This window comes from Spea bombifrons, chromosome 3 (genome assembly GCF_027358695.1).
Source record: "Spea bombifrons isolate aSpeBom1 chromosome 3, aSpeBom1.2.pri, whole genome shotgun sequence".
Classification (NCBI taxonomy): domain Eukaryota; kingdom Metazoa; phylum Chordata; class Amphibia; order Anura; family Pelobatidae; genus Spea; species Spea bombifrons.
Window position 1 is genome coordinate 103,296,982 of NC_071089.1, and position 19,885 is coordinate 103,316,866.

The following is a 19,885-nucleotide window of genomic DNA, read 5'->3' on the forward strand; positions in this document are numbered from 1 at the left end:
CACGTGTGTGTGTGTGTGTGTATATATATATATACATACATATATATATATATATATATATATATATATATGTATATATATATATACATATATACACACACACACACACACGTGTGTGTGTGTGTGTATATATATATATACATACGTGTGTGTGTGTATATATATATATATATATACATGTGTGTGTAAAGGCAGGGGTGTGTGGTGAGGGCAGTGTATAAATGTGTATGTATGGACAGGCATATGTGTAGATATATATATAGATATATATATTATATATGTGTGTGTGTGTGTGTGTGTGTAAGGGCAGTGCATGTATGTATATGTCAGCAAATCAACCAGCAAATCACCGGTAAGGTACATCGCTTGCCGTGATTGGCTGGTTGTTGTACGCTGGGTAGAGGGGTAGTCTTATACGGCGAGTATAGTCCAAACTCTATATTTGGACTGTAAAAGTTGGGGATCGTCTTATACGCCCAGTCGTCTTATACGCCGGAATATACGGTACATAGACATATGGAGAAAATGGAGTCTTGATACCTTGAAGCTGTTATATTGGGCCAGTGTAGAAAATGCTTTCATAGCCTCGGAGGTCTATTCTTCATTTGAAGACCAGGGAGAGGCAAAAGGCCCATAATAACACCAGTGAATGATATAAAGTGCTTTACAAAGGACATACTCATCTTATTTTGTTTAAATTGCTGACACACATTTTGTAACATAAGTATATTTTACAGTTCTAATTACACCAATTCACCGAAGATACCCAATCTATTATCTAGGTCATAATGATTGATACCATTTTATTAATTCCCCGTAATAATAGGTATAGGACTAACAGCAAGAGCTATATTTCTAACGATAAGCACAGAATCAGGCTGCAGGCTCCTTATCAGAGTTTAGCAAACACCACATGAGTGCATTGTGATCAAGTAAACTTATAAGTAAACGCATTTGAATTACATTTGTGATAGAGAATGCTAATATTTAACCACATGGCCAAAAATATGTGAGTTTTAAGTAGAGCTGCAGTTCCATTTGACTTCACAATCTCTTATAAACCGAGAGAGCTTCTCGTGTAACGGGTCCTGTAGGATGCTAAATAAAAGGTCGTAAAAATCACTTTTTGATCATTTTTATGTATTATTCACTTCCTCCAGCTGCAAACAATGGATGCTCTACACCAGGGGTATGGGATCCAAATGATAGGGGTATGGGGCTGGATCTCTGAATAATGCAAACAAAAATGTTTCTGGATTAGCTTATATCTGTTGTACAATTAAGTTGGATAAGAAATACCCGGAGAAGCAAAGTGCTTTTTGGATATATCAGGCACGGAAGTTGAAGCGGGGTTGCCTGTTTGCTCCTGTGGTTGGTATGTACTGTGATATCTGTTATTATAGCTAAATCACAGATATATGACCAAGCGTAATCATGGAGGCCAATGTGATATTCTCTCGAGCATACCTGTACTCTGCCTAATCTATTTGGATGTTTACTGTGCTCACTATGTACACGCCAACCGTCTTTGCCCTTTGTTGTTAAGATATTTAGGGATATGTATCTTTGTACTCCGTCTTTGAATAAAAAGTTGTTTTTTTTAAAAAAACTATCTGTTGTATCTAGCCTGTTTACTTGTGGTTCGGTGTTTTATATATAAAGAAATCCTTATAAGTTTATATCTATTAGCTATCCTTAAGTAAAGTAAAACCAAACTATTGGCATATTTCAAAGTAATACTGGTACCCACTAGGACTGATGAAGATGATGATTTCTAGTGAAGGGGGTATGGGGATATATTGGGCGTTGGGCAATCCACTGGGGGTCTGGAAGTGTAAAATGGTTAAGAATCAATGCTCCATCTAGGCCTATGAATGACTTTCTAATGATATTTTCCAATTTCTCTTCTTCTCTCCTCAGATTCCTAGTAAAGTTGTGGAAGGTTAACAACCCAGTTCCTTCCAACGACAATTCCTTTCTATTAAGAGAAATTGTCTTGACATGGTTACATATGGAGTCTAGCAATATCTTACCCAGCCCTCCATTACTGACACCATTTACTCGATTAAAGAGAACCGGGGAACATTTCCAATGACAAATTCTATAGGGGCGCCAGCTAATAACAGTGAACCTTAGTATAGTGTACAATAGTAGAGTACAGTATTGTATAGTATGGTACGGTATAGTATAGTATGGTACGGTATTGTACATTATACTACAGTATAGAATAGTATAATATGGTACAGTATAGTACAGTATAGAATAGTATAGTATGGTATGAATCTATTTCTGTGTGTGGGTCTCAAATTCTGCCTCGGTCCTCAGCCAGGGCCCATGACAGATATACGGCCACCATTTATTATTATAAACATATTTGCTCTCATCCTTCTCTGCTCTCTAATGAATTATGATCATACATTTTAATGAAGCAAAAATAAAAGGTCCGATGCTATACCAAAAATTAACAGAGTGCAGGAAATGTGCAACATGGACCCCGGGCAATCCCATTTCACCCCAAACTGGATCTTCATCACGGTTCAAAAACCGGGCCTGGTTTGGGCGTAGGGCCCAGGTCCGCTGTTGTGGTCTGTAAGGTAGGTGGGCACATTGCCTGTTATGCAGTGATACCTATAGATAATGTATACTGTTCTGTTAAAGCACACATTGCCATGTCTGTGTCCATTAATCCCAGGTTCATCCTACCTTGTTAATGGAGACCATCTCTAGTGCTAACAACTGACGCAAAATAAACAGCATTCAAGCGCATATAGATGATCAGCATCTAGAGAAACAGCATATAGAGGATCAGCATATCTAGAGAAACAGCATATAGAGAAACAGCATTTAGAGGATAAGCATATAGAGGATAAGCATATAGAGGATCAGCATACGGAGAAACAGCATATAGAGTATAGAGAAACATATACAGAAGCAGCATATAGAGGATCAGCATATAAATTAAATTAAATTAAATAAAATAGCACAGATTTTCTATACCCCTAAACCTGGTTATTGATTGGCTGGGGGATATCTTTATCCATGCACACATTTCTAATTACATTATAAGCACGGCATTCCATTTGGTTAGTGTAGGGTACGGTAAGTGCACAGTTGCACAAGCATGTGACCGGGTTACGGATGCTAAGCACACGTAACGGTTTCCTTGCCGTGACAGTCACGCGGAGGCGCGCACAAGGCGGCTTCTCATGACAATGCGCGCTCACCTCATCCGCAGAAGCACTGGCGCTTACCCGCCGAATGGCTGTGCGCGTTCCCGTTTCTGCACCAATGGCCTCGATTGGCTGGCCGATGAGCGGTCCCGCCCTCATGCGCAGGCCAGCTTTCCACTAGCTTTGACTGCACTTTTAGATCACGCCCGAACACTCACAGAATTGGCCTCCGCTGTCGCCAAGACCCGCCTCTTTTTACAGTATTAGGCGCGCTATTGGTTACGGACTGGCACGCCCCCACTTCGCTGTACCGGGGAATTGAGTGCTTGTGCCGCAGCGGCCTCAGACTGGAGAGCGGCCGGCGGGGACGTACTGGTCCAAGTTCCGTACGTGCGGCATCGCCAGGGATTCATTGCCTTTCCCCGCTATCTCCAGTATCACTATGGCCAAGGAGGACAACAAGAGCCCGGACCAGCCCGTGTCTGAGTGGAAGCAGTTCATCTACAACCCGCGGAGTGGAGAATTCCTGGGCCGCACTGCCAGCAGCTGGGGTAAGGAGGCCACTCATTCATTTCGGGTGTGGAAGCATGTAGCGGACTGTAGCGGCAATAGCGACTTCTATAGAGGGATGGAGGGCAGCTTTACTCGCATGATTCAAATAGCAAAGTGTATGCAGTTATATATGTAATATATATTTATATAATATATATGAGATCTAGGTAGTGCGTTCATAGCATTTCTTTCTTATTGCTATTTCTGTATATAGTACAATTCGCTTTTAGTTGGTAATTTAAGCTGTCCTGGCTCACAGATAGTTAAGAGTAGGTGGGTTATGTTAATGTATGGCTATATGTAGCCCCCCATTGCAGCCCGGTGTCGGCACTGCACCCCAGATGTGGCTCTGCAGATGTGACTGTCAGTGTTCTCCGGAGCGGGATCTGTCACCCCGGGGGCTGGAGGCCTCTTCTGGCTGCTGCAAGCAACATCTCTAATTGGAGAGAAAACAGGATGTTTAACCCACTGTATACCAGAGGAGAGCACAAATGTTTTTGGCCAATCTTGGCACTTCAAGGGTTCCCATTCCATACAAAGCGTGCCTTATTTGAGTTAAAAGCCCTGATGCACACATTGCGGGTATTGCCCTTTAGTTGCTTCTATATTCGGTGTTGTGTTGTCGTTTTACGCCTATCCTGCTAAATTCTTGCGGTTGGCTGATGAGATCGCAGGTATCTCCGAAATAACCTCTAAATTGCGTTACCTGCCGTGACGTTCTGTGAGAACGCTGTCTATCCAAGCAAAGGGGGATAGATGAGATGAGATGTTGGAGGGTTTGTATGGTGTTGGGCTGATCTAAAAAGGAGCGACCTCTGGTGGAGAAGAAGGGGAAGCACAGGTGTGACAGGCAGAGCTGGGCACATTTTATGTAGAATTTAGGAGACACGATTATGTTCGTGTAAAAAAGTAGAGAAAGCTGAGCACTACCAGTAAAACCCACGGAGCTAAACTTACCTGACTCTTATAAGAATATACTAGGTCCAGAATACCCTTTGGTAAGTGTACATGTGTAGGGATACACACGGGCTTGGGTGACGTGTTATCGAGTATATTAATTGCTTGCGGCAGGCAGGTCATGGTCTCTGTGATATTGATATACAAGGATGGCTGCGAAAGGACATTCATTATGTTTGGGTAATACTGGGCACGTCAAGGTGTGGTCCACAGAGTGATTGGAGTATGATTGCCTTTCTGTTTAGCTGTAGTCCATCGTGTGTGTGTGTGTGTGTGTGTGTATTATATAATTTCTATATTGTACACATGAACAGGATTAAGTTGCCTTAACCTATTTAGTTAAGTGATGCAAAATAATATTTGGTGGACTGGTGAAGGAGATGCTGAAAATGGCCGTTGCCTATTATGCAGTATGAGTTAATGCGTGCGTATGTGTGTGTATGTATATAAATATATATGTATGTGTTATATATTGGCTTGTTTGTCTACAGGGGCAAACCTGCTGTTCATGTTAAAGATGGCAGCATTGGGGGAAGACTGTCAGTGGTGTGACACATTTCATGGTGGATGGGAGGAGGTGGGGGGCGCTTCTGAAGTCAGCCGCATTGGATGCTAAAAATAGCTGCGTGTGACTGTAGATGGGAGACAGCGAGAGGGGGGCTGCCATCTTCTTGTATAGAAAATGCAGATCCTTCCTTCCTTCCGTCAGGAGTCCCCTATTTTTTAAGATGGGTGGTGTGAAGGATCAGGTCGTGTAGGCTGATGAGCTCTGAGGCTTTGCTGAGATATTCCTGGTTCCTGATGTGTGCTTGTCTAATCATTCTGCATCTCCTCGTTTGAATGAACCTCGCTGCCATTCAAAGGAGGTGGGGGCTGAGAGAGGAGTGGGGGATGGTCTATCATATCCACTACTGCGGGTCTCTTGTGAGGAACACAGTTGGGTTTTGCAATCTTTGATCCAGATGGACTAGCTGCTTAATAAGCATTACTCCACTAGCCGTCCCTTAAATCATGTTTTTGTGTGTCCTCTGGGCATCTTTCTCTTCATTCCGTCTTCTTCTGGAGGCTTTTGTCCTTTATTGCTAGGTGATCCACTTGGTTCACTCCATGGTGGCCGGGAAGAAAGCGTTGCGCCATATTATAAGTTTGTATTTAAACACTTTCGTGTCGAAGGCACCATTAAACATGATGCGTTACGCTTTTACGCTCACTAACCGGCAAAACCTCTAACAAAGACTGGTGTCCGTACGCAGTGTTGGCAGCGTTCCCCCGGGCTTTTGGCCACAACTTGAGGTAGTTCTCTCCAAGACCTCTCCAGAACCTGTGTCCTAAATAATTCTGCTCAACTAACATGTTCTATTTGGCCCTTTTTGAGCTCAAATTATTTTTACCGCTACAAAACTACATGGAACTTGGTACCTGTGAATAGCTTGTCATGGTGATATGGGTTCTTATATGACCAGGCTTCACACATTTGTGTAGACATTGGGAGCCAGACCAGCAAATCCAGGAGCCAGCTTGATATATTTTAACAAGCCGTACCAACCCCCCCCCCACCCCATAGGAATCAATATAAAATGGCACAGGATTTTACAAGACAGATCTAGAAATCTAGGAGCCACGGCTACCTGGCTCCTATGGTATTTCAAGCCATGATGTAGTAGCTGTAAGTAACGTTTCATATAAATGCTCAGAAGCTTCTCAGCTTTAGTTCTCCTGGAACGTTTAAATGGAATCTTTCAGTGGAAGGTTTGGTGCAGTAGATGTTCGGTGCTTAAATGCCTGCTTACCCTGACAAGTTAGTGGCAATGTTAATAATTTCAAATTCTGTAATGGTAGTCCATCTGTTCATTGCTCCTATTAACTGTATTACCACTCAGTGGCTACTTTTTAGTGTTTAGTAGCCACTATTGAGGAATGTGGGTACAGTTAGTAGGAGGTATTGGGTAATCGCTTGCCCAAATAAGGTGGCAATAACCACTTATCCAGATTCATGTCTGAGTATAAGGGTTATTTTATATACACAGTACCTGATTTGGGTTTTTTACTCACAGGTGTATATGAAGATTCCATGCAGTGTGGGGTTTAGCTGCGATGATCAGAGCGCGCTGTACCTTTAAGGGATTCTAGGGGTGGCAGTGTCTGCTGTTTCTGTGACTGTCCCATGGCTCTTGTGTTGTGCCACCTCCCTTCAATTGAAATGGAAATAAGACCCTGTTAATGCTGCTTACTGTGAGAGGAAGGGAAATTTCCACTCCCGCTGCTGTCTTGTGATTTCAAAACCCAATCAGCATTTTTTCTTCCTCGCCTCCCTCTTTTTTTTTTTTTTTTTTTTCTTCTTTATTCATTCTCTGCGTAGGTTGAATGAATAGGTGTCACGGTAACTGCTACAGAGCCAGATGAATCTGTGGTCTTTTATTTGCCGTGTAACAGTAATGTGTCACCTCTGGGTTAACCTGTTCCCTGCCAATTAACCATCACATTCTAATGCTGTGAGCAGGTTCGGCCGTAATGTATAATGTGCCTGAAGAAGACCTCGATAACCTTTTTAGGGCTTGCGGTTTATTATGGTACAGTTGGCCGATGAGGGTACGGCTAAGATGGTATAAATTCTATACGGTCGTAAAGCCCTGTCAAGCAGGCGGGGAACGTGGGGGTTGTGGGGAGAGACCTGACAATTAAAGTGTCACAGCTTGTCCCTGACTGATGTATATTGTATTGATTTCCCCTGTAGATGCTCCCTTTTATCTGCATAAGCCTGCAGTCTATGCCCAGGCTTCAGTGGGCTTCACATTTAGGCATTCTTGATACTCGATGTTCAGGTATTAATGACCTGGAGGGCCGTGTCTGGATTTAGATGGTACATAAGGAATGGCCGGTGTGCCGCTGGCGGTTTTGTATAATCCGTCGGGGAGGTTTTTGCGGCTGTGTAGGTGCCGCTGGGTGACGCAGTGCGAGGGGTTCTCCTGGTCCTCAGTAAAGCACTGCAGTCACTGCTGAAGTTCAGCTGTAGGCTCTTCTGCTGCACTGCGCTGTGCTGAGGATTCTTGGCTCTGCTAGCTCTCCTGCATTGCCCTACCCCCACTGCAGAAAGCCTCGGAAAACTGCCTCCATTCATGCAATATTAATTAGGCCGAGTGGGATTGGAGGAGGCCACTAGCCCCAACATTGAGGCTACAGTTCTCTGCAGGGCATTCAGTGCTCTCCAACAACTTAGTCGGCGCTTATAGGTGTATTTTTACAGGCTGTTCCGCGGCTGTAGGTAACCGTCCCACCTTAATGCTGTTCAGTCAAGTGGGCTATAAACACTTCAATCATGCTATGGCAAAGAGGGCTTGGGGCAAACCTGCTGCACCATTTCAGTAATGAGATTGTGGATTTTCTGGCAGTTTTGCTGACCTAGAAGAGCACTAGCGGGCGGCCTGGGAGCATCCAGTTCTGCCCCGTGCCGGATGATTAGTACTCCCCGTAGACCACCTTCCTTCCCATGTAGTCTGAAAGACCACTTCCGGAATGATCTGGGAGCTCTAGAACACATTTTGGTGGTAAAGGGGTGGTTTAGTTTGTAGTAGATGATCAGAGGGCCCGTCATCTCTTCTCCATCCGCTGGGGTCCTTTACCCTCCCTACATGCTCTGCTAGCCCTTCACATACCATTTGGCCAATAATGCAGACAAGGCAAACTGAGAACAGCAGTGGTATGGGAGCCAAAATTAGTCTGATACGGGGCCGGACTTGCTCCTCATGTTTCCCCGAGTATGTTTGGCGCGCACGCGCTTACAGCTGGGTTTCATTGAGTATTTTACGTGTTTTTATAATATGGGATGATTGTTCCTTGCCCCAGCCTGCCGGCATGCATTGCTGACGTGACTTACCGAAACTGTGAAAGGACACGATTAGTGATTTATATTCTGCAGAGCAGTGTGTCGGGTTAACGGGACATAACGAGCGCGTCATGTAGAATTTGAACTGAAAGTAACGAGGTGTCTTCCACTGCAGGATTGGGGTATGTTGAGTCATTGAGCTGGATCACTGTGGCCCTAATCCCACAGTAGAGAATTTACATTTTTTATATTTTTGTTGAAAGGAAGATTCCATGCGGATGAAGACATCACTGAAATTGAATCGCTGAAGTTGTCATTGCCCTCTTACAGATTTATCCGCGCTTTGTGCTGGGCCGTATCTACCGCTATCAGTGAATTGCACTTCAGTTCCACGACAAGCTCCCAAGTAGTCAGACTGCCCGAAGCATACGGCTTATGTTCCTGGGCATTTTAAATTCACTATAAATTATGGGAACTGGGGACAAAAAATGAAATTGATCTAGTTTTATGCCAGAAAGTATCGTCCTCCGTATAAAACGGCACTGAATTGGGAGTCTCTCTGTTTTTCGCATTCCTGGCTCTTTTTCACTCGCTGTCTAAAATATTTAATATATCTTGTGGTCGTAGGAAACGTATTGCATATATAGATGTGTGGTCCCTTTAAATTAGCCCCCCTTGAAAATACATTTGTAGGAGGGGGGATTCTGCAGAATCCCCATATATACATGTGTCCCCTCCCCCACCCCAGCTGTCTTCCGTGCCGGAGATGTGTTCAGGCTTCTTTCCGGTAATTGGTTGCTTCGAGCAACCAATCATCGGACCGCGGAGGAGGAGGGCAGCTGCAAGGCTGCAGCTTCTACCTCAGGTAAGTGCCCGTTTTTGAAGACGTCTGTGCCAGTAAACTGTAGTTCCAGAATGAAGGCACTGCGGAGCTGCTGATGTTCACTGATGGGAAGCTGTGTTCATGGTTTGGCATGTTGCCTTGTGGGGTATTTCTGGGTTGGTCGTGAACCCATCTCCCAAGGAGAGAATGTGCTGCCCCGGGTTACTTGCTGCCACTGTCTGCCATCAGGGGGCAGTTACAGGCTAAACGAATGGTTAATGCACAAACCCTTTAAAAAATAAGCATCGAAGCCCCTCAAATTTGGCCTTTGTCAACTTCTTTTTGGCTATATTGGTGGAACTGTAGATGTTTGGACTGTTGTGGGGGGAAGGAATTGCCATTTCTTTATAGAATGGAGGAAAACGTTGTTTTTCTTCATTGGTCATCCTAGTCTACCTGATGATTACCAAGCGTAAAAACGTTAAGGGGTGCTCCAGCCGTCATATTCACTTTAATTCATTTGTTAGCTTAGTGTCGCCTTATATAAATGTTTTCTTTGCATGCAAATGTATAAATCACAATCCTCCCTATGGATTTGCTGTTTCCCCCGGTTATTTCAGGAGATGTTTCTTTTTTGTCAGGTGTGGGTATGTGTGGATACTCACAGATTATGCCTCAAGTGCTGACACCGGAGTGCATTTTACATACAAATAAGGCTGGCGCGTTCTGTATTAATGCACATTTACATGTTTGTTTTTGTTTTTTTATCTTGTAGACCAGGTTTGTTTCAAGTCAGTAATGTTCTAGGTTGTCCTGTTGACCATTTGATGGCCAAATCAAACACGAGTGGCAGTCTCTCTTACGCACATTGAAGGAAGGGGTTTGTGAACACATCCCTGCACTTACTCGGTCCTACACGGTATTCATTAAAAGTCTGTTTTGGGTCCATCAACAATGGTTGATACTGTTTGACCTGATCGTGCCGTGGCGTGGAACTTGAGTCTGTTGGTTTACTTCTCCCCAACCTTATCATTTGCTGAACAGTAAATGAATCTGCTCCTCAGCTCGTATACCCTGAGCTGTAGGACACATATTTTGCAGCCAAATCCCTTCTGTCCAGTAGGCTTTTATAGACTCCTGTTTCTCTTCATCTCTGTGTTTTCAGAACTTTCGTTGGGTGGGATTCTAATTAAGGGTTATTTATTCCCTGATGCAAAATGACACGATTGTCCAATGTCCATGAAATTGAGCGCCATCATTGTAATTATTTCTGGATATAATGTATTGGTATAATCCATTTAAACAGTATGGGCTCTGATGCTCAAATAAGCAGCGATGCTGATAAAAATGTTGATCTAAATTCAGACGGTATGTATGTTTTCCTGTGGGTTTGGGCACCCTGGAGGAGCGTTATCCTTTTGGTGTGGCCCCGTCATGGTCTTGCATCTTAATCCACTTGTACTCCATGTTGGATTTCATTACTGTGAATGGAGTTGTTGTCTTGCTGGCTTCTTGTTCGCCGTGACAGCACTCTTAAGAGTAGAGAAATGCTTCATTGGCCATCCGCAACAGTCCTGTCCTTCGGTCAAAGCCACCTTTCTATGTTTTTTTGTTTGTTTCCGTCTCACATTTAATCTAGCTTGGCTTGTTTCTATCTATTGGCACAATTTTAACTCCTTAAATGACATTTTTGACAGCCTGCTTGTCGCTATCATTGGGCAAAACATTGCCCTGTATCTAGGCCATGGCCTAATATATGTATTTTGTAGACCCTGCATGGTTTGTGACCTCTAGAGTGCAGAAGACATCTCTGATAAATAAATAAATTCGTCATTTTTGTAATGTTTCCTTTTTGAGATGCCGAATTTGATAATTCATCAATTAAACTATACATCCAAATGCCTTGCTACCCCCACCCAAACAACGCAAAGTCTAAAATAACGTGTAAATGTTGGCTTTTTATGGTTCGTGTATTGTTGATTAATATACGTCAATCAGATGTTTAGGACGGCATGGCTAGAGTACTTGAACTGGTGATCGTTGGTTAAGAGCAGCCTCACTTGGTATCTGGTGGCTATTTTGCCCCCAACAATCCTAAAACTTCAGAATGTTTTCGTATTTGACCCCTCGGGTTAGGAGTTGTTCTTTAAGCCTGTGCTTTTGCCGAGGTGTGCCCACCGTCTCTCCTGACATCTGCTCCGATCGCTCTGCTGTGATCCACTGACCTGGCACAGTTGGTCTGAAAACAATTAATGTTTTTTCTGAAGAAAGGATAGTCCGTGGGGGTTCTTGTTTCAATTATAGTTTAATATTGTCCTAACGGAATTGAACGCCCGGTAATAAAAGTACAATACGTACAAAAATTTCAGGAGGTAGAAGCTTCTTCACTTTCATACACTTGATATATGGCCCATATATATTCATCCTGCTTTTAGATAATGAATGTTCCGCTGAGTAGTAATCACCGGTGATGTGTGTGAATGTTATGCTGGCTCCTCTCTACACGCCCCTGTACATAATTGGGTTTCTTAATATAGTGTTTTTAATCAGCGTATACAGGAACCACTTTACAGCACCCAGCAGCCCTCTCCAGTGAACGAGTGATTGATACGCTGTAAGCGCCCGTGTCATTTGGCCAAAAGGTTTCCTCTTGGGATTTCTTGACCCTGTTCACCCTGTACGCGACGAGCTGCCTCACTGTACACGCGGCTAATTTTAGATTCATTCATCTTTTTAGATGATATCGGTATGGCTTTTATTTAAACCAAAGGATGACGTCTAACATGTCTGCGGCCGTTGCCTGCGTACTCCGGTGCAAACGTATATTGAGAAAGAACGTTGAGATCAGTGAAAGCTTCTAAAATGTTTTCCTGTGCGTTGGGTGGGAGACTCATTTATATTCTTCTGCCATGCCTAGGTTTTTCTGGAAATTGGTGGATACTTTTGTTTCCCTAGTGTAATAACTTATGTGTGTTAAGTTTGTAGACATCATATGATCATAGAGGTACAGGGGCAGAGCGTGTCAGATTTTAACAAATCAGACGGCCGTGTCGGATAAAATTTCCTCCTTGGTGCATTAGGGTGTTTCCGTTACCCGTTAAACAATCTGTACTGTATCCGCGTTGCTTTGGTTGTATGTCGGCACGCTGTCACGGGACTCCTGGAAGTTAAGGTAAATCCACCGTGCGAGGCATCGGGAAGCTGGGGTTTATTCTCTGTGGACCGTTACAGTGACTTTCAGCTGCTGTCCAAACGATTCTGCGTTCTATCTGATATAGATTATTATAATAGGAATGGAACGGCTCTGCATCTGGTGGGTGGAATCTTTCTGCTGAGACCGTTGGGGGGGGGCAGATGTCTCCTGCAGGTACTAAAATCTTCTCTCTCCCGTTGTAAGATGGATAATTGACGTTTGTGAACGCTCTTCTTCTGCCCCCAGCTCTGATCCTGCTGTTTTACCTGGTGTTCTATGGATTCCTCGCTGGGCTCTTCACCCTTACCATGTGGGTCATGCTTCAAACACTGGACGACACGGTTCCCAAGTACCGGGACAGAGTCTCTTCCCCAGGTAACACATGCGTGTCTTCACTATAGACACGTCTTCAGTATTGTTTGTGTTGAATTGCTGTTTTCCACCATGCCGGGGGAGAGCTTTATCCTGCACTTAAGCTTGATTGATACTGATTTAATACTCCTGCTGGATCATTTCCGATTGCAGACCATTCGTGTTTCCGAAACCAAGCAGGCTTCTTTTAAATGAATTTGTATTTCTGTTTTTGTTTTTTTGTGTGTTAATCTGTAAAATTGTATACTAAAATGTTTCCCCGACTATTCCAGCACAAAGCCGAACTGTGTTCTTGGTTAACCGTGATTAATGTATTTACATCCAGGTCCTCGTGGCGCCGAATTCCTGGCCTTTGTAACGCAATAAATTCATATCCATGCGGTGGATGTACGCAGGTTTTAGTATCTGTATGAATGTTCTGTGTAATCAGCAGGAATTGCCTTCATTCTAATCCAAATAATCACAAATTTGTATAATCCAGAATCAAAATTATATATTTTTTGATAATCAGTGATTTACTACGTGTAACGTCTTTTCACTTACTGCTTCAAGTACTGTTTGATGTGTCTCTTAATATAATGTAAATATCTTTACATCCAACAGCTGAAATTTGTTAGTTTTGGTTTTTTTTTTGTTCTCTGGGCATAAATGGCACACTGTTTAAATGCCATTTTATTTGAGCAGGGCATATGTTTTTTTTTCTTGTTCCAAGCAAAATAATATTCCAAATTGTTAACTATATAGCTGTGCCTATATTTTTTTTTATTTTAATTTGCCAGCCCTTTTTAATAAAATCTCACACGTGCCCACGGTTTGGACATAAAGTTGTATCTAGACCTGATAAAGTGTCTTAAAGAATATATTTCACAGCTTTTTCGGTGTCTTTTTCTGATTGGTTGGCAGGAACCCAAGGATTTTTAGTGCTCCTATAGACCTGTTTTTTTCACTCTGTTACTCGCTTGACTCCAACAGCCATCACAACAAGCCCAGTGTGAGCCATTGAATGGCCCTCCATAAGCCCTCTCCCATACCTCCTCCCCTCCCCCACCCTGCTCCCCAGCACAAAAGCGTTCCACAGATCCAAACACCACACCACGGCCCCTGACACACACCGCTTTGTCGCATTACCCAGGAGAGAGGAGGGCCACGAGGCTTACAACCTCCCGTTTATACATACACCCCCCCCCCATCCTCAGGGCTGTAAATACACACATAATTCACCTTGTGAGTTGATTTATTTATTTTTACGTCCGTCCTCTTCATAATAAACACGCATCCTAATCGCGTGCGCGTCGGCCAAAACACACGGTGTCTAGGTCCGCGATGTGGCGTTGAGCCTTTTAAATAACGCTATTTCAGCAATGATTGGAATTATGTTGCTTGATTTCCTGTTAATTTCGGTGGGGCCTAATCAAATTTGGGCTAATTATCGCTGCTGGGAACAGGTATTTAAAATATACTGTACCATTTATATATTCTAGAGCTGGCTTCTGTACATTTTTTTTTAATAGCTGTTTTTGTGTCTTTTTTTTTTTTTTTTTTTTTTTTTTTTTTTTTTTTTTAGGTCTTATGATCTCTCCTAAATCAGCCGGCCTTGAGATCACATTCAAGAAGAGTGACTCTCAGACGTATGACAGTTTCGTGAAAGCTCTTCATGGTTTTCTGCTGCGTAAGTATATGCCTCCACCATCTGAGAGCGGTTATGGCCAAAATTAACAAGTGGACAATATTTACAAAGGGATTCTCTATTCTGTAAAACTTAGGAGCTTGCCCTCTACCCGCCTAACCCATGAGAGATCGTTAGGGGGCAGAGAGCTCGCTGGTCGTAATTTCCGACATAGTAGACTGATGTTTCTTCCCATGTCCAATCAGTCCTACTTTTTAGTCTAAACATTAACCTCGTGGAAGACGAGATCTTTCTGGCAGAGCCAGCGTTATCCGGTCGGTTCCAGGTCCTCAAGGGTCCTCTCCCTTATAAAGGCTGCCAGAAGTGGTCAACATCAATCAGCAACTTAACAATAGAGCAGAGATAAGTTAAATGTTCATGCAGAAAAGGTTAAAACTCCATTCCTCGTGATAAATGCATCACTAATTCACTAATTTCAGCCTGTACATCAATATGGGGGTTTTAGCATATAGAAATGGTTTTTGGGAAAATAACTGATTTGCTTCACATGTATCAATGCTGTATGTCCTTTCCTATAACATTTTTGCTAACTGACATTAATGAATACATTTTTGGTCTGGATAAACCCTGCTGACGTGGGGTGGTCGGTGTTCTAGGCTTCTGAGCTTTTTAGTTGTTCAGAAGTAAGGCCCCCCCCAATAGAAAGTTCAGAATAAACTAACTTGTTGTAAGACGGAAACATATTAAATGCCAAATGTTTCTTGTTTGCCGGTTGTGAAGCATTAACCTTTTAAACCCATGCTGTGATCAGGCGGTCACTTGTTCACATCCCGGTGGGGGTCCAGCTGACCTGTTCTCCTCCCAAACAGAGACAGGAAAATATTTCAGAGGATTGCTGATTCTGCCTTTGTGACTCATAAGATCGAAACATGTGTACAGATATTGAACACGGACGATCCATATGTGTTACATGTTGTACAAATAAGAATTAGAACAGTTTTTGGGTGAATGTTTGGTTTTTTCTCCTCGGTGGGAGACTAATTTCTTTTGGGGGGGTGTTTTTTTTTGTTTTTAAATTGAGGGAAATGAAACTTGGACATTTGTCGGTCTTGTGTCTTTTCAGCATACAATGACACTAAACAAGCCAAGAACGAGATTTGCACACCAGATGTGTACTTCACTCAAGATGAGCCAGGTGAAAAGAAGTCATGTCGCTTTAACAGGACCTCACTCGGACCCTGCTCAGGGATTGAAGACCCCAACTTTGGGTACAGCGATGGCAACCCTTGTGTGATCGTCAAAATGAACAGAGTATGTCGTTCTCCTTGTTCCAGAGCAGTATTCAGATGTTCGTTTAGCCTTTCTGGACCTTGGGTTATGTAAAAGATGATAGTCTGTATGCGGCCAACACCCTTCACTCCCTGAAGCATCTTCGTGTAAATGTATCCATAATATTTTCATTTCTTTACAGATTATCGGTTTACTGCCTGCTGGAAATCCAAGAATAAACTGCACTTCCAAGGTGAGTGATTGTATTGAAGGTGACTTTGGGGATCTTTCTGGATTTGGTATTGGTTGTGATTGATATTTCAGCGTGTAGAGCCCGTGGCCCCTGTGCTGCTCCCATCGGGAGGAAATAGAATTGAATTAAAAGTGCAGAGCATAAAGGGAGGGTGTTGCCAAATTTTTTTTTTAGAATGTTTCTTGACAGTCATAGAACCTTTTTAGGTGAGGTTTTACGTTTTTTAGCTTTTTGTTCCTTTTTAACAATTATTTTTTGGGCTATCGGGTAGATTAAAGTCCTGTTGTTTCGAAAGCAGGGGGTATATATAAAGTCTCGTATATGCTGCCGGGGGCTAGAACAAAAAGCAGACCATCCGCAGCGTAACAGGAATGTACGGACCAGCTGCGGGCCGGTGCACCCCCCCCCCCCCCCCGTTCCACACACCCTCTCATAGATGCAGACAGCTGCAATCATATCACAAAGACGCCGGCCGCAAGCAGCTGAATCCACAAATCCACGGCGTCTTTTTGATGATGCGCTCTGCCTTGTAGATTTACACATTCCGTAGATGAGCGTAGAGGTAGAGCTGTGGACCGAGCGAAACATTTCCCTTCTGCTCCGGAATCTTTGACTTCGCCTTAGCCTTTTATGTGTGTAAAAAATATATATGTAAATCCTGTCTCCACAGAGGGATGATGTAAGCATGCAGTATTATCCAGAGGACGGAAAGATAAACTTGATGTATTATCCGTACTACGGGAAGAAAGTCCATGTAAGTTTCTATGAACACCGTGTTTCATTGCCCGTTCAGAGATTGCTTTCCTTTCTGCTATCTGTTCCTTTCCAAGCTTCCAGCTCGGGGGAAATCACGCGAATGTTTAATAGAAGTGACCAATAGTTTAACGAATAACCTTACCTGGCGGAACTGTACATTTATAAACTTATCTCATTTTCACAAATGCTGTCGCCAACCATCATTGGTGAAAGACTACTTTTCTGTAGATAGGGTAGATATTTGAGCACATTCAAAGATTTGCTACATCTTGGTGGCACCAAATGAGCAAGACTACTGTAATATATCAAATAGTTTTCTTAATCCCAGTGTGTTTAACGCACGCTCTAGAGCGCATGATTCTGCAAGCGTCGGGTCTGCACCCAGTACTGGGTCCCGAGATGCTCTCTCTGTCCTTCTATGTATCGAGCGCTGCATTGTACAATAACATATTGCTTTGACAAAGAAGGTCTAAGGTAATAAAATAAAAATAAGGAACGTATTTCTCTATTGTGGTAGAAACTTACTTTTATAATTGGGGTCAGAGGATCCTATTAACAGCCGTGGATTTGTAACAATTTATACTTTTTATTTTTATGGGGTCATGGCCAAGCGGTGAGTATTGTGCTTAAAGGTAAACAATCGCGTTTTAGATGTTCTATTGTATGAAAGAAGTTCCCCACGCTTCCAATTAGTCTATGGCCTGCGTTTTAACCTCCACAGTCCAGATGTTAGTGGCTTATATAGTAAAGCTTTTGAGCTTTTATTTTTTTGTTAATCTGTTTAAGTCGCTTACAGGGAAGCATTCAGTAAACTGGCTCCAAATAGCAAATGCTTAGCTTTATTAAATGGTTACTTGTGTGACCGCCTTCCAAATAGAACGTTGTGTGATATCTGACATCCCCCAGGTAAGAGCAATATTGGACTGGAGGGGTGCTAGTAAATCTAGCAGTATGCGTCTGTCTGTTACGTTCAATACCGGTATCTTGAACGTAATGCACCATTTTTTCCTTTGTCTGTGTTTTGTTTCTGAACACCATGTTTCCTTCCCTGCAGGTGAATTACGTTCAGCCTCTAGTTGCGGTGAAGATTATACCCACTAACACCACCAGCTCAGAGCCGATAGTCTTCGAGTGCAAGATCTATGGATCCCCCAACCTGAAGAATGAAGATGAGAGAGACAAGTTCCTTGGCCGAGTAGCTTTCAGAGTCCAAATCGATGAATAGAGAGCCAATCGGCCGATCTGCGACAAGTTCAATATATTGTGGGGGGGAGGGGGGGTTTCTTTTTCTTTTTTTTTTTTTTTTTTTCCTTTTATTTTAAATCGGCCAGACTTGCTATTCTAGGACCTGAAACCATCTGGGTGGATTGTGTAAGTGGCACATGATTCAGGGTAGCATACCAATGTGCTTCCAAACATGATGCTTTAACTTCTTTTGTGCTGAAGAAGGAAACCATGTATTCCTGGCTGCTCCAGCTCTGAAGAGGTTAAAAAAATCCCCTGTACACAGCATCTGTCTGCCTCAGTAGGGGGGTCAGTTTACAAATCATTTCAAAATAAATTATCATTTCATATTAGGGGACCTGTAAATAGCTCTTTATGAACATAATACTGGTGATGTTCGTCCTATTTTTGATGTGGTTTTATTCCCACCCCTCCTTTCCCTGCCCCTTACGTGAGTGTTACAAGCTTAATGTGTTGTGCTATGTAAATATTTAATTGATTTAACACTGGTTTAACGTCATATCTCAAACACCTTCACCGTTTTAGGGAACAAAAAAACAAAACAAACAAGTTAAGGTACCTGACCAACATATACGAACAAGGAAAAATGACAAAAGGAAAGATTTTATAACCTCTGCAAAATTTGTGTCTTGTGCAGATGCCTTAAAGTCATGTATGAAAAAGTCAAATAAAGTGGATTTTAAAAGTGTTTGTTTTTTGCTACTTTCTGGTTTTACCTCCAACACAGGAGGAAGTCAATCAAATTGTCTAAAACGTAATGGTTGAACTGGAGTAATGTATGCTCGGTAAACATCGTCATTTCCATGTGCCGGTTTTCTGACGGTTCTTGTACGTAGAAGACAATCCCGCTTGTTCGGTTCCACTCCCTGCATCGCTGCTAGCTGGAGCGCTATGATCTCAAACACACTGTTCATCAAGCATAATAAAAGTTTGCTGCTTTAACATACAAACATAACATTTGATGGCGGATGAGACCTTAGTCCTTGGTCTTGTCTTTGATTCTCTCACATGCATGTTTAAATTCTTTCGCGTATTGGTCTCTCTACCGAAGGCTTTTCTGCTTCTTTGAAATAAACATCCCTCCTGCACTTTGTTTAATCCCTTTTAAGTAGTTAAAGGTTTCTATCACATCTTATTTCCTACAAGCTATATGTATTGAGTTCCCAAGTTCACCATTCTGGTAGCCCTCTTCCGAACGTTCTTCATAATGTCAAAATTCTTGTGGGGATGAGGTCTCCAGAACTGTACTCAACAGAGGCTGAACTTGGGAGCTAAGGGCCCTGGTGAAAGATAGGGTTTTTTTTTTTTCTTTATAACTAAATCAAACAACAAAAATTATATTTAAATATACATTGCAAGATGTATTCACTAAGCAAATAATTGATACAAATTTCCAGAAGTGCAAGGGAATAAAAAAAAAACAGTTGGAATAACAGCTGAATCTGAGATTTTCTCAACTCCTCCAATTCTCTTGAAATTTGTTCCTGGTCTGTTTCTCTTCCCCCATATGTATTTACCATATCATTTTATTAACTCTCTCTTTTCCTTCCCCCTTGTTGGGTTTTTTTATACCTCTCTCAACTTACTTTGACTTTTTTTTGTATTAAACTTTACTTGCTGCTTCTTTTTTATTTACCCATTTTATGTCTCCTTTTTAACTTTTTTGTTGTTAATGAAAGTACTCCCATCTCTTGTCTAGGTTTAACCACCACCATTTTATTTTTTTCACCTCGGCATTACATCTCCTTCATTGTCCTATTCCCACCCTGTCAGATCCTACTGGCAAATCTCCTGCTCCCATATGCTTTACCCAAAGGCCTCTGACGGATAGAGTGGCGGATCCCA

General features: G+C 42.5%; 1 protein-coding gene across 1 annotated transcript; it reads left to right on the forward strand.

The window, feature by feature from the left end:
• Positions 1 to 3,494: 3,494 nt before the first annotated feature.
• ATP1B3 (ATPase Na+/K+ transporting subunit beta 3) lies at positions 3,495 to 18,726 on the forward strand. Its single transcript, XM_053460570.1, has 7 exons — positions 3,495 to 3,721; positions 12,765 to 12,893; positions 14,455 to 14,559; positions 15,641 to 15,828; positions 15,989 to 16,039; positions 16,710 to 16,793; positions 17,850 to 18,726. Exons 1-7 carry the CDS (start codon positions 3,613 to 3,615, stop codon positions 18,018 to 18,020), a joined length of 837 nt encoding a protein of 278 aa, XP_053316545.1. The 5' UTR covers positions 3,495 to 3,612; the 3' UTR covers positions 18,021 to 18,726.
• Positions 18,727 to 19,885: the final 1,159 nt, after the last annotated feature.

What these genes read in the sequence shown, in the direction of transcription:
- ATP1B3 (XM_053460570.1), top strand. Translation starts at nt 3,613, where the DNA reads ATGGCCAAGGAGGACAACAAGAGCCCGGACCAGCCCGTGTCTGAGTGG. An exon ending in GAATAAACTGCACTTCCAAG is followed by an intron (nt 16,040 to 16,709) that starts GTGAGTGATTGT and finishes CTGTCTCCACAG; the next exon opens with AGGGATGATGTAAGCATGCA. An exon ending in ACTACGGGAAGAAAGTCCAT is followed by an intron (nt 16,794 to 17,849) that starts GTAAGTTTCTAT and finishes CCTTCCCTGCAG; the next exon opens with GTGAATTACGTTCAGCCTCT.